The sequence below is a fragment of the Arabidopsis lyrata genome (assembly GCF_000004255.2).
Source record: "Arabidopsis lyrata subsp. lyrata unplaced genomic scaffold ARALYscaffold_3, whole genome shotgun sequence".
In the NCBI taxonomy this organism is placed as follows: Eukaryota; Viridiplantae; Streptophyta; class Magnoliopsida; order Brassicales; family Brassicaceae; genus Arabidopsis; species Arabidopsis lyrata.
In genome coordinates this window covers 8,899,713-8,921,643 of record NW_003302553.1, presented here as the reverse complement: position 1 = coordinate 8,921,643, position 21,931 = coordinate 8,899,713, and the positions used below count along the sequence as shown (strand labels likewise).

General features: G+C 36.9%; 7 protein-coding genes across 11 annotated transcripts; 4 read left to right on the top strand and 3 right to left on the bottom strand.

The window, feature by feature from the left end:
• Nucleotides 1–59: 59 nt before the first annotated feature.
• On the top strand, nucleotides 60–805 carry LOC9321440. The gene is made up of 2 exons (XM_002885328.2): nucleotides 60–462; nucleotides 569–805. Exons 1-2 carry the CDS (start codon nucleotides 165–167, stop codon nucleotides 682–684), a joined length of 414 nt encoding a protein of 137 aa, XP_002885374.1. The 5' UTR covers nucleotides 60–164; the 3' UTR covers nucleotides 685–805.
• A 156-nt stretch (nucleotides 806–961) lies between these two features.
• Nucleotides 962–8,762, top strand: LOC9319312 (1,4-alpha-glucan-branching enzyme 3, chloroplastic/amyloplastic). 3 transcript variants are annotated; one of them, XM_021031852.1, is made up of 21 exons: nucleotides 965–1,343; nucleotides 1,454–1,525; nucleotides 1,627–1,691; nucleotides 1,889–2,572; nucleotides 3,001–3,173; nucleotides 3,259–3,348; nucleotides 3,873–3,948; nucleotides 4,022–4,129; nucleotides 4,415–4,505; nucleotides 4,638–4,739; nucleotides 4,835–4,937; nucleotides 5,462–5,599; nucleotides 5,682–5,753; nucleotides 5,852–5,956; nucleotides 6,646–6,723; nucleotides 6,794–6,901; nucleotides 7,233–7,313; nucleotides 7,637–7,741; nucleotides 7,939–8,024; nucleotides 8,126–8,180; nucleotides 8,330–8,762. In XM_021031852.1, the coding sequence occupies exons 1-21, from the start codon at nucleotides 1,024–1,026 to the stop codon at nucleotides 8,360–8,362; spliced, it is 2,745 nt and encodes a 914-aa protein (XP_020887511.1). In that variant the 5' UTR covers nucleotides 965–1,023; the 3' UTR covers nucleotides 8,363–8,762. The 3 variants fall into 3 exon arrangements, with proteins under 3 accessions (XP_020887512.1, XP_020887513.1, XP_020887511.1); XM_021031853.1 differs by lacking the exons at nucleotides 7,637–7,741; nucleotides 7,939–8,024; nucleotides 8,126–8,180; nucleotides 8,330–8,762 and adding an exon at nucleotides 7,024–7,120 and having other exon boundaries at nucleotides 962–1,343; XM_021031854.1 differs by lacking the exons at nucleotides 7,233–7,313; nucleotides 7,637–7,741; nucleotides 7,939–8,024; nucleotides 8,126–8,180; nucleotides 8,330–8,762 and adding an exon at nucleotides 6,996–7,119 and having other exon boundaries at nucleotides 962–1,343.
• Nucleotides 8,526–10,779, bottom strand: LOC9321439. Of its 2 annotated transcripts, XR_002333301.1 has the most exons (6): nucleotides 10,692–10,779; nucleotides 10,158–10,450; nucleotides 9,964–10,069; nucleotides 9,298–9,441; nucleotides 8,916–9,145; nucleotides 8,526–8,615 (listed from the first exon to the last, which is right to left on the bottom strand). XR_002333301.1 is itself a non-coding variant. In XM_021031855.1 (5 exons), exons 2-5 carry the CDS (start codon nucleotides 10,439–10,441, stop codon nucleotides 8,975–8,977), a joined length of 705 nt encoding a protein of 234 aa, XP_020887514.1. In that variant the 5' UTR covers nucleotides 10,442–10,450; nucleotides 10,692–10,779; the 3' UTR covers nucleotides 8,823–8,974. The 2 variants fall into 2 exon arrangements, 1 of the variants encoding a protein (XP_020887514.1); XM_021031855.1 differs by lacking the exon at nucleotides 8,526–8,615 and having other exon boundaries at nucleotides 8,823–9,145.
• A 70-nt stretch (nucleotides 10,780–10,849) lies between these two features.
• LOC9319311 (ribonuclease 3-like protein 2) lies at nucleotides 10,850–12,718 on the top strand. Its single transcript, XM_002885326.2, has 4 exons — nucleotides 10,850–11,448; nucleotides 11,578–11,733; nucleotides 11,828–12,192; nucleotides 12,357–12,718. The coding sequence occupies exons 1-4, from the start codon at nucleotides 10,972–10,974 to the stop codon at nucleotides 12,532–12,534; spliced, it is 1,176 nt and encodes a 391-aa protein (XP_002885372.1). The 5' UTR covers nucleotides 10,850–10,971; the 3' UTR covers nucleotides 12,535–12,718.
• Nucleotides 12,719–12,853: 135 nt separating this feature from the next.
• Nucleotides 12,854–15,921, bottom strand: LOC9319310 (calcium-dependent protein kinase 9). 2 transcript variants are annotated; one of them, XM_021031629.1, is made up of 9 exons: nucleotides 15,769–15,921; nucleotides 14,825–15,659; nucleotides 14,397–14,540; nucleotides 14,155–14,307; nucleotides 13,919–14,034; nucleotides 13,660–13,827; nucleotides 13,452–13,579; nucleotides 13,255–13,354; nucleotides 12,854–13,165 (listed from the first exon to the last, which is right to left on the bottom strand). In XM_021031629.1, the coding sequence occupies exons 2-9, from the start codon at nucleotides 15,558–15,560 to the stop codon at nucleotides 13,085–13,087; spliced, it is 1,626 nt and encodes a 541-aa protein (XP_020887288.1). In that variant the 5' UTR covers nucleotides 15,561–15,659; nucleotides 15,769–15,921; the 3' UTR covers nucleotides 12,854–13,084. The 2 variants fall into 2 exon arrangements, with proteins under 2 accessions (XP_020887288.1, XP_002883243.1); XM_002883197.2 differs by having other exon boundaries at nucleotides 14,825–15,921.
• Nucleotides 15,922–17,507: 1,586 nt separating this feature from the next.
• Nucleotides 17,508–18,955, bottom strand: LOC9321438 (putative F-box protein At3g23420). The gene is given in 3 exon segments (XM_021033225.1): nucleotides 17,508–18,010; nucleotides 18,012–18,569; nucleotides 18,572–18,955. Coding segments are annotated over 3 exon segments (1,182 nt in total). The 5' UTR covers nucleotides 18,707–18,955; the 3' UTR covers nucleotides 17,508–17,521.
• A 613-nt stretch (nucleotides 18,956–19,568) lies between these two features.
• Nucleotides 19,569–21,908, top strand: LOC9321437 (NEP1-interacting protein-like 2). The gene is made up of 5 exons (XM_002885325.2): nucleotides 19,569–19,957; nucleotides 20,780–20,934; nucleotides 21,131–21,214; nucleotides 21,411–21,566; nucleotides 21,672–21,908. The coding sequence occupies exons 1-5, from the start codon at nucleotides 19,825–19,827 to the stop codon at nucleotides 21,795–21,797; spliced, it is 654 nt and encodes a 217-aa protein (XP_002885371.1). The 5' UTR covers nucleotides 19,569–19,824; the 3' UTR covers nucleotides 21,798–21,908.
• Nucleotides 21,909–21,931: the final 23 nt, after the last annotated feature.

Genomic DNA, 21,931 nt, shown 5'->3' with positions numbered 1-21,931 from the left:
ACACAAAGCATATGAGTATTCAATTCCAAATACTTAGTTCTACATTATCATTTACCATTGCACCAAGCAACTTCTTATTCTTTCTACTCATCAACACCTTTTATAACAACTTAAACCCATTTTTGCCTTTGATCCATTCTAAACTTCTCCATGTACTAACAAAAATGCTCGTAGAGATGTTTCAGCTTCTATTCACAATCGTGTCAATCGAAGCCGTCCTGATATTAACACTGGGGTTCGGGACTCCAGCGAGAAGAGTGGTGGTGAAATTGCTAGACCTATCAAAGCAAGGTCGAGCACCACTGGTTGCGAAAACGGTCGCAGCCACAATGCTTGTGTTGTTTGGCTCGGTTATGTTCAGCACGATTCAAATACACACAAGGGTATCTGACTCTGGAGGTGTAGCTAACTCGACCGATCAAGTCATGTTTGCGAATTGCCTCCTCGAAGCTTTCCTCATGGGTAAATAATAACATCAAAACATCGTTTCATTTCACCCATCATTTTTTTTTTGTGGTTTGTTTGATCTAATTCTTGATTTCTTTTTATTTTTGTGTGTGTGAAAAAGGGACTGTCTTGTTCTTGGCAATGGTTATAGACAGAATGCATTATTACACAAGAGAGCTTCAAATCACAAGAAGAAACTTGGAGATTGCTGTAAATAAGGGCAAAACCGGTGCTTAAAAGCAAATGTTTTGGCATCCAAAGACCAATAAAATCTGTAAATATGTGAATGTTAATACATTATGTCATTATCAGAAGAAAGTCATTCTCGTGGTGACTTTAATTTCAAAATAAAAGTAAATAAAAAATGAGAAATCTCACTTTCAATATCACAAATCAATGTACACTACTAATCAATCGGTTAGGGATTGACCGGTTTAAATTACGTTCGGTTTGGTTCAATTACAGAAAAATATCCGAAGAGCGAGTGAACTCGTCGTTCTTCATCACACGCACGAGTCGACTCAAAAACCTCTCTTATCTTGAAAAAGGACTAAAACCCTGAGTGTCAGTGAGAGTATGAACAAATCTTCTTCGTTGTATCTCTCTTTGGCACCAACAAAAATGGTTTCCCTCTCTAATCAAACCAGATTCTCTTTCCACCCAAACAACCTTTTCCTTTCCGAGAATAGGCGTCTGGGAATCTCAGGAGTCAATTTTCCCAGGAAAATCAATGTGAAAATCACTTGCTTCGCCGCCGAGAGACCACGCCAGGAGAAACAGAAAAAGAAGAGTCAGAGCCAGAGCACTAGTGACGCTGAAGCTGGAGTCGACCCAGTTGGGTTTCTCACCAGACTGGGAATTGCTGACAGAATCTTTGCTCAATTTCTCCGAGAAAGGTATAACAAAAGTTCAATTTTGAACAAAAAGTGGGAAACAAAGAGTTCAATTTTTGATTAATTTTGAATACATTTGTGTATATAAGCGTGTGCGTTTGTTAAATCTGTAGGCATAAAGCTTTGAAAGACCTTAAAGATGAGATTCTCAAACGCCACTTCGATTTCAGAGATCTTGCTTCAGGGTGTGTATCCTCTTGGTCCCAGAGAAGAGTTTGATCTTGGATTAGTGACTGATGTGTATCCAAAATGCTTTGTCTAATGAATTGCCTTCTTTTCATTGTAGATTTGAGTTACTTGGGATGCATCGACATATGGAACACCGGGTTGACTTCATGGACTGGGGTCCAGGTTCTGTCCCTTACTCAAATCTTAAAATTTCATTAGTCAGTTTCTTTACTTACATCTGGTTCTTTCTTCATATAAAAATTTGAAACTGCTTCATTAGGATTCAGAACTGATCAACAGAATGAATGATGTTCTGAAACTTGATGTAGTAATTTGCTTCTGTTGGGAAGCTTGAGAATACTAACCAATCCTAAATTCAGGTGCTCGTTATGGTGCTATAATCGGAGATTTTAATGGATGGTCACCTACAGAAAATTCAGCCAGAGAGGGCCTATTTGGCCATGATGATTTTGGGTATTGGTTCATTATTCTTGAGGATAAGTTAAGAGAGGGTGAAGAACCAGACGAACTATACTTCCAGCAGTATAACTATGTCGATGACTATGATAAGGGTGATAGTGGTGTATCAGCTGAAGAAATCTTCCAGAAAGCTAATGATGAGTATTGGGAACCTGGTGAGGACCGGTTTATTAAAAACCGCTTTGAAGTTCCTGCCAAACTATACGAGCAGATGTTTGGCCCGAACAGTCCACAAACTTTAGAAGAGTTAGGAGATATACCAGATGCAGAAACGAGATATAAACAGTGGAAAGAGGAGCATAAAAATGATCCGCCACGTAATCTACCTCCATGCGACATCATTGATAAAGGTCAAGGAAAGCCATATGATATTTTTAATGTCGTGACATCTCCAGAATGGACAAAGAAATTTTATGAGAAAAAACCTCCAATTCCATATTGGTTAGAGACACGTAAAGGAAGAAAGGCATGGTTAAAAAAATACATTCCAGCTGTTCCACATGGAAGCAAGTATAGATTGTATTTCAATACTCCTGATGGACCGCTTGAACGAGTGCCTGCTTGGGCTACATATGTGCAACCAGGTATGATAGCATCTGGTATATCTATGGTTAGGAGTAGCATAAGAAATATAACAAATTGCATAGCTTTCATTAATAAAATGAAGCAAGCATTCAGTTTTCCTTTTATCTGATGACACATGCTTAGAATTATTTGCACGAATTGAACAAATGGAAGGAGTCTTTTCTATTTTTTACTCTCTGCTTTTCATGTCCAGAGTTACTAGAAACTTTGTAAGCACTAGATTAACAGTCTTACTGAACAACATTCTTCAGAGAAGTTTTTTGAAACCTTTCTTGTTTTTATACGCTACTGCCTGATGTTTCTATGCAGAGATGCTTAAAACATAACGTTTTTGTATGTGTTATGTTAATATTTCCATGATAATGTATCATGTTTATCACTGTTTTCTTCAAAACATCATGCATTTATTCACTTTTCTCTAAAATAGAGGATGAAGGAAAGCAAGCTTACGCAATTCACTGGGAACCTTCTCCTGAAGCTGCATACAAGTGGAAAAACTCCAAGCCAAAAGTTCCCAAGTCCTTGCGCATATACGAATGTCATGTTGGAATCAGTGGGTCCGAGGCAAAAATTTCAACTTTTGAAGAATTTACTAAGAAGGTACCTCCTAATGTATTCATTGTATTCTTACTTGCAATCTTACTATGCACATATCTTAGTGTTTCTGTGGCCTATCAAACATCAGGTCCTTCCTCATGTGAAAAGAGCTGGATACAATGCAATTCAGCTGATTGGTATCCCTGAGCACAAGGATTATTTTACTGTTGGTTATAGGGTCAGCAACCTAAACTTCTCGCACTCTAACTTTCTTTTTTATTACTTCTGATTCTATCCTTGTTATTCATAGTTTTATGTTACCTCCAGTTTCTTATGATTAATTATATCATCTTTGGTTTGCTTTCTACTATGCATGAAAGGTTCTGAAGGTTTGCCCAATGATTGGTAAAAAAATGGACAATAGGGATAGAATAGAGAGAATTGATGAAAAATATATAACAAGAAGAGAACAACTTGATAGAAATGAAGTGGAAAGAAACAATTCTGATTAGTGGGCGTTGCATATTTCATTTAGTCCTGATTACGTCTCTCTTGCTAGTTACATTTGAAGATGTTCATATCAAAGAAATAACAGCTATGGAACTACACTCAAGCGGATAACCAGAATTCCTAGTACATAATATGTCAGATTTTATAAAATTTTAAGGAAACTACTGTTACTTATCTTTGAACTGAATGAATGGATTTATGATAATTATATTTTACCTCATTTTTCATAATTGGTATCCATCACCATTTCAGGTTACTAATTTCTTTGCTGCTAGTAGCCGATATGGCACGCCAGATGATTTCAAACGGTTGGTTGATGAGGCACATGGTAAATATTTCTCGTCTCTCTTCTTTTCTTGATGTTGTATAACCATGTAGTTGACGAAGCACATGATATACAGGCCTAGGACTTCTTGTTTTTTTGGACATCGTGCATTCTTATGCAGCAGCTGATCAGATGGTTGGGCTTTCTCTTTTCGATGGTTCAAATGACTGCTATTTTCATTATGGTAATTTTCCATAAGAGTATTTCACTTTTTTATTTTTTCATGTCTTGGGATGTGACAAACAGAGTTCTTGCATGAATAAAAGACTTCTTGCATGCCTTTATTCTAATGTGTTAATGTCCAAGTCATGTACTCATTGGTATGTAACTAGAAAGCAACATAGTTTTTGTGTTACAACCAATGTTGTTCATAATCTTTTGTACGCCTAAGACGACCTCAAACATGTTCGACATAGTTGAATATGAGCATGTCTAAAAACACAATGTTCATTTTTCATCGTGCTAATAGGTAAAAGGGGGCATCACAAACACTGGGGCACCCGGATGTTCAAATACGGTGATTTGGATGTTCTTCATTTTCTCATATCAAATTTGAACTGGTAAAGGCAACTACATTATTATGTGGTTTGTTAATAATGTAGTGGTCGTACTCACTCTTTTGGTATAGTAGGAAAGTGTTTCACACTTTTTTGGCTTTAGGAATCTGATGCTGTTGCATTTGGCTTTTGCAGGTGGATTACAGAGTATCAAGTTGATGGTCTCCAGTTTCACTCGCTTGCCTCGATGATTTACACGCACAATGGTTTTGCTTCATTTAACAATGATTTGGACGAGTAAGACATCTATATTATTTAGAGACTACACCTCTTTGTGTAATTTGGATTTTGGTGACAGTTGGTCAAACTGTTGATGTCTGTCCTGTTGGCAGCTATTGCAATCAGTATGTTGACCGAGATGCTCTGATGTACCTCATTTTGGCCAATGAAATCCTGCACGTTCTACATCCAAATATAATAACAATTGCTGAGGATGTAAGCTACATATCACTTTTTGTTTGTCATGCTTTTGGATAAAGCTATAGAATATTTTTTCATCCTTATTGAATTGCTTTGTCTTAATTGATAGTATTGAGGGGGCTAACTACCGACATCGCTTTCATCATAGAACATCACTAAGTCTCTGAACTGTTTCTGGACATAATAAATTCTAGATTATCTCTAGTTTTTTGTCTTGTAACTGTTGGTTAGTAGAGAGTTAGTACTGTTACTGCCAGTCAGTGAAAACTTTTCATGCTTTTTCCAAATATGCTATATGTAGATAAAAAGGTATGTGAGAGATTAACATGTAACATGTATATATGTGCTTTCTCATGTACATTACATGACAGTAACCATAGCGTCAACTGGCTTGTGTAAGCCAATTTAAATTGGCCATACGCAGGGAAAAAAGTTTTCGACGAATTATCTTTTACGAATGCCAGATGTATATCAGTGGGTAGAATGTTTAAGATTCTTACTGATTTTCTAACTTTATTCAATTTTTCTGTTTATTTTAGGCAACATATTACCCTGGGTTGTGTGAGCCAGTTTCTCAAGGTGGACTTGGATTTGATTATTATGTGAATCTCTCTGCGTCAGAAATGTGGGTTTCTCTCCTCGACAGTGTACCGGATAATGAATGGAGCATGAGCAAGGTTATAGCTTTTACGTTTCCATTGTTATATATGACAGAACAATACTTTTGTCCTGTTGTCTGATGTTCAGCCAGTGCTGCAGATTGTCAGTACATTGGTGGCTAACAAAGAGTATGCAGACAAGATGGTCAGCTATGCCGAAAATCACAACCAAGTATTTACTTTGTAACTTTACTTTTTCATATCTACTACACAACTATACTTTTAGGTTGCATTGACATTGCTGTTTATTCTACTTTTCCTTTCCACCAGTCCATATCAGGAGGGCGTTCATTTGCTGAAATCTTGTTTGGTGGAGTCGATAATGGTTCTCCTGGAGGAAAAGAATTGCTAGACAGGGGAGTTTCACTACATAAGGTACCCCTTTCTTACTCCTTTATACACTACTTCCCCAACTAGCATACCTCTATCATGATGAGAACACAACTGTAGAATAAGATTGTTATTTTGAATTTTGCATTGAAAAGTGAATAGATGAAATCTGAAAGATTGTCTAATTACTGTCCTCTGTTATCATTAATCTATATTGTTGCCTCTAAATCCTCCCTCCCCTTGGTTTCCTAACTTTTCCGGTTTTATTATATCTCTTACTTTTGAACTAGAGCCAAGTTCACTTCCGTACAAAGATATAACGAGTTCCCTTTGTTGTACCCAACTTCCAGCTGTAGAGTACACTTCTCAACATTGAGTCGTTCGCTCTTAATTCTCTGTGTAGCTGTTGCATTGATCCATCAAATGTGTCTTTTATATTCGAGAGTTCTAGGTGGTAAATCTAAAGTGCAAGTACACCCATATATTTGTGCATTTGTAATTCCAGTCTTGTTGTCTGAAATGTTTTGCTGAGGAGAAGAAGATTTTCTTATTCCTATCTCCTATGACGATATAATTAATTTTGTATTTGTTTCCTCTCCATGAGGTGCTTGTTCATGCTGTTGTTTCACTTATATAACTAATTTTGTATTTGTTTCCTCCCCATGAGGTGCTTGTTCATGCTGTTGTTTCACTTATATTCTGAAAGCTTCGTTTCTTGTCATCGCTTGGACCAGATGATTAGACTGATTACTTTTACAAGTGGTGGGCGTGCTTACCTCAATTTCATGGGAAATGAATTTGGACATCCTGAGGTAACTCTCCAAACTCTCACTGTTCTAAAGACATCATCTTCATGTTCCTGACGTTTCATCCTTGTGTCAGAGGGTTGAGTTTCCAACACAGAGCAATAACTTCTCGTTTTCACTTGCTAACCGCCGCTGGGACCTGCTGGAAAGTGGAGTGCATCATCACTTGTTTTCCTTTGACAAGGTATCAGTCTTACCATTACCACCTGTTTTCAAAAGTGCAGCATCCATACCATTGCTTCTGATATGATGAAAATTTTCTTCCTTCATTTTCATAGCAATTCACTACTGTATTGGTTTATGAAGGAGGCAAATAAATGTTATCAAGCCGAGAAAGTCTTCCGAACTCGAACTTAAAAAACTTTACTGCCGATAATTCTCATCATATCAGAAGCAACTAAATGTATATCTTGAATTCTTATTAAAGTTTAATTGTATATCTTCAAATGTAAGGAACAGAAAATGTTGCAAGCGAGAGATGCTTCTTAGCTACTGATCTCGCTCTTTATTTGTAGGAACTAATGGACTTGGATAAAAGCAAGGGTATCCTTTCAAGAGGTCTGCCTAGCATCCACCATGTGAATGATGCAAATATGGTATTTGACTACTTTTGTTCTTTTATTTCCACTAAAAATTGCTTGGGTTCAGGGTCTGAACCAGAAAATAAGTTCCTGGAATTCTCTGGCATGCTAGTGTTTTGCATATGCCTTTATATACAATATTATTCAGCTAGTGCAGAAAAAAAATAGAACCAATTGTCTTCCTGCAACATTTGATTCTCCAAATACATTTATAGAATTATGAAATCAGATAATAACAGTGTATACCTGAGCAAAGTGAGACTGCCTAACGTAAGCATCAGAAATGAAAGGGTGTGGACAATGAGCCTGCTTATGACTCAACTAATTGTTCTCTACAGGTGATTTCGTTCTCGAGGGGTCCTTTCCTATTTATCTTTAACTTCCACCCATCAAATTCATATGAAAAGTATGATGTTGGTGTAGAGGAAGCTGGTGAATATACTGTAAGTTTTTCCATTCTTTGCATAGATATTCCACCCGTCATCTATCATTTTGTTAATAAGAGTCTGTCAATCAAACCATTGCTTTGTTTTCCATGAAATACAGTTGCTGTCGCTTTCTTACTCGTTGATAGAACGCTGAACTCCACTATAAGGTTGTTTAATGCGTTTCACCTGAGAGTATTACCTGAATTGTGCAGATGATACTGAACTCCGATGAAGTAAAGTATGGGGGTCAAGGGCTTGTAACGGAGGACCAGTATCTTCAACGGTCAATTAGCAAGAGGTTTGTAAATTTCTCATAGTTTACTGTTATAGTATCCTACTTGGCAAAGATATTAGGATGTTATCTGTTCATCATTTTGAACCGAATCCACATTTGCGCAGAATTGATGGTCAAAGAAATTGCTTAGAGGTGTTTTTGCCTAGCAGGACTGCCCAAGTCAGCTCTCTCTCTCTCTCTCTCTCTCTTTTTCTCTCTCTCTCTCTCTCTCCATGCTATTTACTGCCATGAAAATGCATATTGATTCATATATGTTAGACACTAAACCAGGTCATATATTGATTCAAACTCCATTTTTATATTTTCAGGTTTACAAGTTGACCCGGATCCTCCGAATATGATCCTCTCTCTTTGTATGCCACATACAAACACCAAACATGTTTGTCTGAGAGGCTATGTCTGAACCTAAGGTCAGTACAAGAGGTGATGTAATATTGACATGGCTCGTCCAAGCAATGATGGCAGTTAAGAAGATAATCAATCAAGGCCTTCACAGAGGTGCAATTAAGGAACAAGTAATTCATAAAGAGAACCCCAGGACGACCGATTCATCTCGTGGTGTAGACCAAGCAAACAAATCTTGTATCAAACCAGCTGCATCATGTAATGAGAAGTTAACACATGAACATCTTAATGGCCGACTGATGTTATGTAGTAAATTTCTAGGTAGGTGCTCAAGTTTGTGTATCTATAGAAAAATCTTTGTAGTTAGTATATATAGCTTTGTTAATGCATTTCTCAACAAAATCATTGCTTTCCACAAGAGAAGAAGCAATCCAGTTGCTTAGGTATATTGTTTACTAAGTCAAAAAAATCTGGTTAATGCATTTCTCGACAAAACAATTGCTTTCCACAAGAGAAGAAGTTATCCAGTAGCTTAGATATATTGTTTACCTAGTAAAAAAAGTCTTAAGGCAAACAGTTTATAAATGAGCTAGTGAAGCATCCAAAGGTTAATCTCTGATAAGGTCATCATATGAAACAGGTGCCCTGATCCTCTCATGAACAGATTTCCTTTCCTTTTCCAGTTTGGATTCAGTCTGCTCAGCTACCAGAGCTTCATCAGCAGATGCATTTCCAGAAGGCCCTGATTTCGGTCTCGTGTTTGGTTGCCTAAATTGTTTCTGCAAAGTTTGAAAGCATACGACAAAAGAGCGAGAGAGAACGAAGCATAAGATAGAAAACAATGATATAACATGACTGCAATTCTACATTTAAGCTAAGAAAGTAGGATATATTTAAGCATGTTGTAATAAGATAATAGGCAAGAACAAACCTCAAACTCCTTGGTCTTTTTCATTATCTCTTTATGAGCTGCAGGCTGTCTCGCTTTGATGATGTTCCACAATACACCACCACTTGACCGTTTCCTATTGCCATCAGCAGTCAACTGACCTCCACAGGTCTCAATTGCTACCACCTAAGACAAAAATATTTCTTGCCATCATCAATCATATCTCCAAACCTTTGACAAAAACTTGCAAAGTGGAATAGAAATATTCTTAGCCAACTTAAAGCAAACAGTGGGAGTAACAGAAGGATCGATCCACAAAGCATTAGTGAATATGGATAGTCATTTCTCGATCATGAAAATATGGTTGACACCATTGGTCTCACTCATAGATTAATCAGTGTTAGACATAAAAATTTCATCTATCCACCCATGGTGTAGTTCAAATTGTCTTAGATCAATAAAAACAGAGAAAAGACAGATCTGCACAAGAGAAGGAAAAAAAATCAACCTAATATATGAAGTTTCACCATCTACATCTCAGCAAAAGGCACAGTATTTGAAGAAGCAAAGAAAACTCCAACTAGAAATATCTTGAACTGCAGGTGGAAACAATATATCTAAACAAGATTGCCACTCCTGCTGGTCGCACAAAGATCAAACAAGGTTTCAATTGGAATAACAGAGAACACATCTTGAAGTAGTGTATACCTCATTGACAAGATCACTTAAGGCTGCAATTCCAAGACACCCAACAGCTGTGTATACCATGTAAGACTTCTTTTCCTTGAGGCGTCTACAAGTATCCCTAACAAACCTGCCATAACAAAACATCAAACTATGAGGAACTCAGGCAGCTTCACCAAGATTTTACAACATAGGCATATAGAAAAAGAATCAGTTACCAGTCTACACTCATGGGTTTGTCCATCACAGGGCCTTTTCTCTTTTTCTTCTTCTTCTTCTTCTTCTTCTTGTTTGTCTGCTGCTGTCCATTCTTCTCACCCAAAATCCCTTCTTGATCTTTGACTCCATCACCATCACCATCAACATTTTGTCTCTCTCCAGAATCTAAGCCATGATCCACAACAATCTCCCCTTCTTCAACATCAACCATGTCAACATCCTCCATGTTTTCAAATCCGTCTTCTTCATTAAGAGCATCCAACAAACTCTCTTCTCCCTCCATGATTAAAACCTAAAATCCCAACCAAAAATCAAACACAACTTTTAAATGTAACAAATATCAAAACACTCACACCAAAATCCTAATCCAATTCAAAAAAAAAACTTGGAACCCATTTACAATTACAACGAGAATCTCTCTACAACATCCAAAAACAAGATTTCAATACATGAATCTGTCAAAAAATTGCTCAATACAAAACCAATTGCGTACAGGAATTAGAATCGCGAAAGAAACAGATTAGGAAGCTAACCTTGGAACTCCCTTCGCTCTTCGATCACCCACACTCGAGTTTATCAACAAAATACACACTTCATCGTTATCAACACTCGAGTCAGTTTTAGGGTTTAGGCAAAGCTTTAGTCCATTTCCTGTATTTAATTTTTTTTTTAATTATATTTAGACCCAAAATTGTCCTGAAGACTATTAGTCAACGAAAAAGTCAAAATAATAGAATTGGGAAAACAAAAAAGAATTAAAAGGAAAACTAAAACAGAGAAGAAGACTCGGCGTCTCTTTAGATTCTCTCTACCATGGATCACTCTATCTCACCGGAGTACAATTTTCCGGCGATCACTCGCTGTTACTTATCCAATTCACTTCCTCATCTTCCTCCATCAGCACCGCCGCCTCCAGCCGATATCCAACGCTTCTACAGTTCTTTTTCCCCATCAGCACCAAGCGTTCCGGTTACGCCGGAGATGGAGTCTATGGAAGCATTGGAGAAGATTCTCAACTACAAATTCAAGAACAAGAGTCTTCTCAAGGAAGCGATTACACACACCTCATGTACGGACTTTCCCTCTTACGAGAGGCTTGAGTTTGTAGGCGATAGTGCTATTGGTTTAGCCATCTCTAATTACTTATACCTAACGTACCCTAGCCTTGAGCCTCACCAGTTGTCTCTGTTGAGAGCAGCTAATGTTAGTACTGAGAAACTCGCTCGTGTCACTCTTAATCACGGTCTCTATCAGTTTCTTCGACGCAATGCTCCTTCCTTAGATGAAAAGGTAATCCATAAAACTTGTTTCTGGTTGATTTTTGCATTGAAGAACCCTTGAAACATTGAAGCCATAGGTTGGAACAGAGTGATTCTTGTGATATCCTCAACAAGTTGTGTTTTTGATGTCATTTGATAGGTTAAAGAGTTCTCAGATGCGGTGGGGAAAGAAGATGATTTTTCAGTGGCATATGGTGGATTAGTCAAAGCCCCGAAAGTTCTAGCTGATCTTTTTGAGTCTGTAGCTGGAGCTGTTTATGTTGATGTTAACTTTGATCTACAAAGACTATGGGTGGTCTGTGTCATCAACTTCTTCTTTAGATCTACTGTTGTGTGTTTTGTCTTTGTTTCTGAAAGTTAAGGCTTCTTTCTTATTGTCGATTTTGCAGATCTTTAGGGGTCTTCTGGAACCGATAGTTACATTGGACGATTTGCAGAAGCAACCTCAACCTGTGTCTATGCTTTTTAAATTATGTCATAAACATAAGAAGCGAATCGACATCAAGAATTGGAAAGATGGTAATATCAGTATTGCTGATATATATCTTGATGATGAGTTTTTGGCTTCAGGGCGTGCTGAGAATAAAGATATCGCAAGGCTGATCGCTGCTAAGGAAGCCTTACGGAAGTTGTCAGAAGTTTTTCCCGTTGAAATGGTTATTGATGAGGATAGTGTAGAAATTGAACTTAAACATGCTAAAACAAAGTTGAATGAGATTTGCTTAAAGAAAAAGTGGCCTAAGCCTATCTACAGGTATATACTACTACAATTTGGAAGCATTCACTTGTATTTGCAGGAAGATTGGCTGCTGCTTAACAAAGTCATTTGATCTTTGAGTAGTCGAAAGTCTTATAATTTCAGGCAGCAGAACGCATTTGCTAATCCATTGTTTAAAACATTTTGTTTTTGTGTTTCAGCATTGAGGAAGATAGAACCTCTGTACATGGAAAGAGATTTGTTTGTTCTGCTAAGATTAAGATCCCAACAGAAGAAACATTATATATGAAGGGAGATGAACAGTCCAAGATCAAGAAAGCAGAAAGCTCCTCAGCCTACCATATGATTAGAGCATTGAGAAAATCACATTATCTCTAATTATCTTGTATCATTTGTAAAAAAATTATTAAAAAATCATTTACCTTGAACCAAAACACCCTCTAACCATTGTTGATTCATTCAAATAAGCTTTTCTTATCTTCTTATAGGGTGATTGATAAGTTAGGACAAGAAGCTCTGTCTTGTTTTAGGCAAATCACTATATATGCATTTCTTTTGGGTTGATCTTTCTTGCAGTTTTGGAGTCTATACGGGTTTGTCTTTTAGATACAGTACTTGTAATTAATACTTTGTTTCGTTCGATTCGCATCGATGGAATTGAGAATCACATCAGAAGTAGAGGATCTGAGGTCAAATGTTAAGACAGGAAGAATCAAAATCTTAACATTAAAAATGAAACCTCTCTTTCTCTCATATCACAACAGCCTTAGTACAGAACACAAAGGACAAAACAGGAGAACAAAATACAAACAATCAGAGTTTTGAGTATCTTCCTCTTTACGTGGTTTTTTGTTTGAACAAAACATTAATTCAGCTCCTGACTTTCTGGATTAGATACAAACAAAAAGACTTCCAGGAGCAATGTCCCCTAGAACAGCCGCGGTTGTTGTTGTTGTGGATTTCCACTTCTCATCATTGCGCAGAACTCTTCATAGTTGATTCTACCATCCTGCAAGAGAGGCAAAACATTATGGTGAAAGTTAAGTTTCCAGAGAAGAAGAAGAAGATAAAGAGAAGAGATGTTTTATTTTATCTTACGTTATCCGAGTCGACATCTGACAGAACCTCTTTGATAGTTGCATCATCTCCCATTCCATATTCCTTCAATGCAGATTCCAGTTCGTCTATTGTAATGTATCTGGGTACACATTTTGATCCCAAAAAAAGGCTCATCATCTTGCTTATAAATATACCGGCTAAGAATGAAAAATACTGAGAAGAAACATGTCACTAACCCGCTGCTGTCTTTGTCAAAATGCTGGAAAGCTTTGTAAAGATTCTCATTACTTTCAAGCCTGTGCCTATGCATTGTTGCGGTAATAAACTCTATGTAGTCGATTGACCCGTTCCCATCAACATCAGCCTAATCACAAACCCGAGAGTCTGAGTTCTTAAAGTAAAGGAACGGAATGGGAAAAATATTTAGTTTTTTTACCAACTTACAGCATCCATGAGCTGTTTCACTTCTGCCTCTGTGAGTTTAGATCCCAATTTGGCTAATCCTTCTTTCAGTTCTTCATACGTGATTGAGCCACTGTTGTCTGTGTCTATGTTAGCAAACATTGCCTTCAATCCTTGGATTTCTTCCGTGTCAATATTCTCCGCTATGACCTGTTAGAATCTCATCATGAGCATAACGAAAAAAAGGACCACAACCACAACCACAGAATCACATTTCATATGTAAAAAATCTTCACTTCACCTTTAAAGCAAGTTTCTTTAGCTTATTCATTGCTCTAAATTGTTTCATCCTTGAGAGAACAGCACTGTCAATTGGCTTGTCTGATGCTTCTCCACCTTCTCTAAGCCATGGATGCTCTGCACAAAACAGTAGAGCAAGTCTCAGAATCAAGAAGGAACTGATAATGGGAGCTTCCTGAACTTTGCATTGTGTTGTGGCTCTGTAAAATATCTTCAAAAGGTATGCGGGTTACTTACGAAGAACATCAGCAGCAGAAATACGCCTTTTTGGATCCGCAGTCAACATTCTACGTACCAAATCTTTGGCACTGTTGGAGATTGACGGCCATGGTTGGCTCTCAAAGTCGATATGGCCTTCCAATATAGCATCAAATATTCCTTTTTCGGTTTCTGCATAGCCAATGTTTTGTTGTCAGCTTTTCTTCACAACATACAATCTAAAAAGGGAAAGGAACAAAGAAGAGAGAATATCGCATTACCAGCCCAAAACGGGGGCACACCGCTGAGTAGAATGTATAAGATGATTCCAGCACTCCAGATATCAACTTCTTTCCCATATCTGCGACGTAAGACTTCTGGAGCAACATAGTATGCACTCCCAACAATATCTCTATATACTTTTCCTACAAATACAAGAAGAAGAAACAACCAACTGTTGAACAGTAAGAAACATCAAACTCAATCAGAGAACAAAAACAGCGGTCTCTATAAGCCTAGTCCGTATATTAAGAAAGGTCTGATCTTCATGCAATTCACGGAACCAAGAGACACAAGATACCAGTATAACCAGAACCTTGATCCATATCCTATCTATGTCCTAGAGACAATCAACTTAATCAATATACTAAAACCCCTTTAATCCATCACTTATCTATGTCCTAGAGAAAACAAAGTTTGATTATTTTACCCTCTTCAATAAAGACAGACAATCCGAAATCAGTAGCCTTGATCAAAGCCTTCTCATCTTTGCTAGAAAGCAAGAAATTCTCAGGCTTCAAGTCTCTATGCAACACACCCATGAAATGACAAATCTTGACCACATTCACAATCTGTCTACAAACAGAAGCAGCTGCCCTCTCACTGTAATGTCCCTTAGCAATGATTCTATCAAACAATTCACCACCAGCACAAAGCTCCATCACCAAGTTCACAGCTTTCTCATCCTCATAAGCTCCTTTAAACTCCACAATATTAGGCTGCCCACTCAAATGCTGCATTATCTGAATCTCTCTCCTCATATCATCCTTATCAGCTTTCGTCACCAGCTTCTTCTTCGAGATCGATTTGCAAGCGTACTTCTTCCCCGTAGAATTCTCTGTACACAGATACGTTACCCCAAATTGCCCACGACCTAGCTCTTTACCCAATGTGTAGAAAAGCTTCACATCTTCGAAAGCGTTCTCTAGTATTGAATTGCTCTTAGAGGTGGTCTTGGGACTTGGTCCTGGTGCTGCTGCCGCCGCCCTCCACGGTGGTGGTTGACTATTCACGGAACCTGGTTTCTCCGGCTGCTGAGTGCTTCTCGCTTGTGGAGTATACGACGGCGGATCTTGGTTGGTCACTCCTACTTCAACTGATCTAGTGGTATGCCCATTTTGCTGCGGCTTCATCAATCCATGGTTCTTGGCAAAACAATTCCCCATGATTTTAAAAAGCTCGAACTCGGACGACCCAGAGAAGAAAGATGGAAACTTTAGCTAAACTAGCTCAAATTCCGACGACCCAGAGAGGAAAGATCGTAACTTTTTGTTGAAGATGATCAATGAAGAAACAAGAGAGAAATTGAAGAAAGTCAGGATCTTTTTTTTAAATTGGAGGGATTATTATAATATAAAGACGTGGAAGCATCACCTCATCAGATAATATACCTTAATTGCATCAAGCGAAATAATGTTCGCCAGATGGATTTGATTAAAGAAACAACAAATGATTATATAAAATCAAAGAGTTGAAAAAATTGCAGAATGTAACATGAGAAGCATGAAATGAAGAAGAAGAACAAAGTGGTGGTGGGTTCCAAATATAAGAGGACGGCTTTAACTGGGTGAAAATGTTGAAAAGTACGACTACTATCCAAAAGGAAACCGAGTCAAACTCTGAAACTCATACTTCCATAGACTTTTTTTTTTTAATTAGTTTAATTTTGTTCTTTTTTCTATTGAATTATTCCTGGTCAGATAAGAACGATGAGAAAGATTTGTTTTAGTTTTTGGCTTAGATAATTGTGTCTCAATAATATATGTTACGAAACAATGAGAAAGATTTGTTGCGGTATTAAGAATGTGGCCTAACTTAACCCAAAAGCTAGCTCAAGGGAGGAAGATTGCAACAACACATATATACTGTCCAAAAATCATAAATCCAACCGATGTGGGACAATATTCTAATACACCCCCTTCACGCTCAGAACTGGACATCTGAAGCGTGAAGTTTGTGGGACTGGACATCCACGGGTGGTCCACAATCAGAATTGGGCCTGGGTTCTGATACTATATTAGGAATGTGGCCTAACTTAACCCAAAAGCTAGTTCAAGGGAGGAGGATTGCCACAACACATATATACTACCCAAGAATCACATTCCAACCGATGTGGGACAATATTCTAATAAGCTGACAAGGAAAACAGAATTGATGTTTTGATTTGGCACTTTTGCTAGGACTTGGAAGTGGTTTGAAGCTTTGTTTTGGTTTGTGCAGTGTGTGACATCTTTGACTTTTTTAAGTTACACGACAATAGTGTTTTTTTTTCTTTTGTCTTATTGGTTTTTACATTACATTTGAATATTTGTAAAATATTGACGAAACAGATTAGTTGACCCATTTTTATTGACTGATTTAACAAAAATCATAGTGTGGTAGGATGATTTTGGGCACTTAAGAAGATGACCAGTTTTTCTTGTTATTATATAACTTTTTACAATCCACATGACTTTTTTTTTTGGCTGAAAAATAAATCCATAAAGGTAATGATTTTTTCAAAATAATGGAGTTAGTAGGGTTGTCATAATAACGGATTATGTGGATATATTGTTGATAACTTGAGGATTGTTATGTTTTCAGATTTTCCTTTTAGTTAAAAGTTTTGTTATTTTTTGCTACATAATCTCACTCATTAAGAATCCAAAATTGAAAGTTTCTGGGATAATGCACTGAAGGACAAAACTTAACTCCAAGAAATCATTCAATCTTCTACGTATCAGCCTAGCAGCCACTTGCTCTCTGTAAAACTGATACGGCCAAAAGTTAAGATGGGAAACTCAAATCTAAGCATACATACTTACAAATTTTAAAGTTAAACGCAGCCTACTCTGTTCTACATAAATCACAATAGCAGAGCTGCCTATTTGCAAGAACACAAACATAACAAATGTAAGAAGAGAAACAGAGATTTTGCAATGAGTCTACTACAACAGAAGAAGTTAATTAAGCAACCTAAGGCAACAAAACGAAGTCAAATATGGCAAAAACGAAGTCATACTTATAAAAGAAGGATGAGACACAAATTAAATTTCTATATTTTTTATAAAGAAGATGACAAAAGAGAAAAAGAAACAAGTAAAAGTGCAAGAGCAAGAAATAGATATTATAAGTATTGTAAAATGGACTATTCAAGTTGCATTGAACTTGGAACATAAGAGCACACAAGTGGTTGGAGATTTCTGTTTCGAGATTCTCCAAGATTCACTTCTTTCAAGGATCCATCCTCTCCAATGATGAAAGCTGTGTTGTGCCTCCCCATCATGTCTTTGCCTTCATTAAAAACCACAGCGATTTTCTTCTCCTCATCAATGAAGAAACTTGCACCACTAAACGAAAACATAAACCCATTGCCGGTGAGAACTCTCATATCCACTGATAAGAAGAACTTGCTGCCCCACGACAACGTGTTGGGCTCAATCTTAGTTGTAACCCAGATCTCCATTTGAAATGTATCCTCTCGTTGAAATAACACAGCAAGCTGTTCATCTCTAACAATAGATAGACTCAGAATATCTACAGGACACCACTCAAAGGGCAGAGGCAAACGCGGCCCAAATGTTTCTCTTGTGAAATCAAAAGAGATTAAGAAATTATATATGGTCTCCTTGGCTAGGGTTTTCTGAATACGTCTCATTAGCAAAGAAATATGCATTTCCCTTGATAGAGACACCACCGCGATACCAATCTATGTCCCAGTCTCGAGTAACATCAAGAACCCTCCATGAATCAGAGTTAAAGTCGTAGATTTTGAACTCAGCCAAAGCCAAAGAGAAAAGACCATGATATAAAATAAATCTCAAGATTTTGTGGGATTTGGTGTTGCTATTGTATCCCAGAGCAAACGAATAAAATTCCAATCTCTGATTATTATATGTGGCTTCGATCCACCGTGGTTGCCCACAATACGGGTTAAAAACAACGAGCCTAGGGTTGTCTTTCAGGATGCATAACAATAAACCGTCGCAGTGAAAGACTTGACGTACATAGATTTGATCTGAGGCGTCGGGGAAAATAAGTGTACCTTGACGTTTCATGCATAATTCAACCTTGTCGTAGTGAAGATTCACGTGCATCAGATAAACCCTAAAATCCATCATCATGACTACCATAAACTCCTTTTTCTTTGCTGCAGCTACTCTTGCTTGAGCAAGGTGCTTCTTTGCAAAGCTCCTATACGTTTGAACAAAGCGTTCCATGTTTTGCAAGTAGATCGGACTCTTCTCAGAGATGTCACCAGAACCACCTTAGAGAGCACCTCCTCCGCCAAATCCCTTGGAAGATCCGAAAAATCCTTTGGAAGATTGGACATTGAGGATGGTCGATGTAACCTTAGAAATTTTTTTTTTTTTCCTCCGTAAAGTTTACAAATTTCTTCCTTCCGTCTCAAGTCAAGCACTTATAACAATTGTTTGCCAAAAAAAAACAAAGATACGTTTACCCTAGAACAAAAAGCTCAATTGGCTCGGTCCATGTCCACTATATTGGACTTTAAAGCCCAAAACCAATCCAACGTGGGACGAAAATAAATGCTGCTTTTATGTGATTCACATACATGACATAGTCTACTTAGATCATCGGTGGCAAATGTGTTTGTATGGGTGTAAGTATTTTTTTAGTATTATAATTTAAAGCAAAAGAGAAAAGAGAAAGAAAAAGAAAGAAAGAGATAGAGAGAAAAAGTGTTACACCCGAGTGTAAACTTACATCCGGGTGTGAAGAGAGAGACAATTTTTTCGTTTTTCCTACACCCCAAGACTCACACCCACCTGCTTGCCTCACTGCCCATGCTCTTACTAGTTACTACTACACAAGCCCGTGTCTTAAATTTTTTTTGGCTTAGCCTATATCCCAAAAATGCAGTAAAAATTAGTCTATCCAAACTCATTTATAAACACTGTCAATTTTTTAAAACATTGGTTAAGAACTTTTTTTTTGCTACATAGTCTCACACATTAATTAAGAATCCAAGATTGAAAGTTTGTAAAAATTAGGACTGCTACCACTAGTATAATGACTAAACTACTATAGCACGAAAATGGCAATAAACCACTATAATGAATTTAAATTGGATTCATTTCAATCTCAAGCTTATCCCATGCCTTCCCATTTTCATATTTCAAAACTGCATTAATTTCTCCATTTAATTTTCTTGCTTTTTATTTTATTTTATAAAACATTTAGATTCTTCTGTGGGCGCAAGTTCATGCATGCGCCAATAGAGTCGCCAATGCCATGTAGATTAGAGGTATGGGTAGTTCAGCTTCTTAAATGCAACTCCTCCTCCTTTCTCTCTTTTTCTTTTTCTTTATATATTGCTCTTTTCTCACACTCAACACCACTCTCCAATTCAAGCTCTCACCCCATAAAAACACACAAATACAAAATATCCCATAAATATAAAATCAATTAGTATTCCATCTTTTCTTCATGGGCATTGCTAAGATGATTCTTCTGAAACTCACATACGCTGTTTCTTCTTGGATTACTGGCGCGGTCGTCATAATGTCAAGAACGATAAAGCGAGCTTTGTTGGGCTCATTCATCCTCATTCTTGCTTCCGGTAAATTTACAAGTTATCTTCATTTGCGTATCATTATAAGGCCACGTACGTTTGTTCCTTTTTTGAATTCTGTATATGCTTGCTAGTCTAACGTAGTTTTAAAGATGAAACGTGAGACACCATTTCATAGGTGTTGGATATATGTACTTCATTGACATGTACTTACATCTTTTGTATGAATTCACACTCATACATACTATAACTACATATAATAGTTGACAACTTGACATGAGTGTTTGATAAAAGAACTTAAATATATATTAATAAAAAAAAAATTGACAAATAAAAAGAGAAAATTCTTGAATATTTTTTTTATTAAAATTCTTGAATCTTCATAGAGCGATGTGTCAAGCAACTTTTTCTTACTATAGGAGTCTGATGTCGGGATCTTCTGTTCCATTGTATTCGCCTTTTCCTTTAACCTGAATCACTTGTTTGTCTAGGTAGAGAAGACGACCTATTTCACATTCAATATGATTCCAGTTTAATAGTATAGATAATATACAAAAGTATATTCATATGTATGTAAGATGGTGGGGTCTAAAATGTGTGTGATATGGCCACACCCACTATGTATTTATTATGCCTACCTTAATTGAATTCAAAAACTTATCTCATTTATGGATTCTCTACCCTTAAATCCTCATTCTTTAACAAAAATATATTTTTATTTGCACAAATAAAAAATAGAATATTTTCATCCAAATTCTTAGAAAAATCTACTTTCTTCTTGGTTTAACATATCACATTGCTTTATTTTCATCCAAATTCTATGTATAACAATTTTACAAGGTCACTAAATGTCATTAATTTTGGATGTAGCTAGTGTTGTGGTAGCCGCCATTGTAGGAGCCATCGAAGGTCACACCACTGACATCGGATTTCTTCAAGGTAGTTTGCTCGGAGTCGTGGCTGGAGTTATCACCGCGGTCCAACTCTTTGGGCCGGTGCTACATGGTGATCAACCTTTGTCTAAGGTGATTGTGACTACATATCATCCCTAGAATCTAAAAATTAAATCACTGATCAGCCATATGCTTTTAGTTAGAAAGTGGGAGTGGTCTTGTGATTAAGAAGGCTAAGAATGATGGTATTCTAGTAATTAGTTATCTGAATAAAGTATGATGTTATTGTAACAATAGTTTGGTGACAAAAATATGAAAAGCATGGCAGGTGGCTTTACTCAGGAGAGTAGTGAATGGGAAAGCCATCATGGGATTGGTTAGACCGTTTGCTCTCAAAGCATATCAATGGCAAGTAAGTACTCTCCATTCTTTTTGTTAATTCTTCTGACTTTTTTTTTTTCAACTACGTCTTTTAAATTTACAAGAACACAATATTTTCTAATGTAAAGTCAGAACCAATCACTCACAAAACTCTTTAAACTACCACATATTCCATAGTTTACATTTTATAAAATTCTAAAAAGAAAACAAACAAAAAATATATGCAGATAATAACATTGGATACAAATTACATGGAGAGTTCAAACATATACGATTTCAAGCAAGAGAAAAAGGGATTATCGAAGAGCTCTATTGAAAACATCCCGATGTTCTACAACCGTTCAGATCAGCAAACAAAATCAAGTTGTTCGATTTGCTTACAGGTGATGAAAATGTAACTAAAATCATATAGGAATCAGATTTAAAAATGTGATTATAATTACTTAATCGTACTTTTTTCAAACCTTCATTTTTTTGGGGGTGTGTAGGATTGGGAAGAAGGGGAAGTAGGAAGAAAGCTAGAGAGATGTGGCCACAAATTTCATATGAATTGCATAGATGAGTGGTTGCTTAGGCAAGAAACTTGCCCCATTTGTAGAGACCATCTTTCATAACACACTTCTTCATAGTCTATCTCCATTTTTTTTTTGTAATAACTAAACATGTTTTTCCTAAGCAATCCCATGTTAAAAGAAGTGAATAAAATATAACATGTTGTCGATAAACTTCACAAAAGCCATGGACCTCA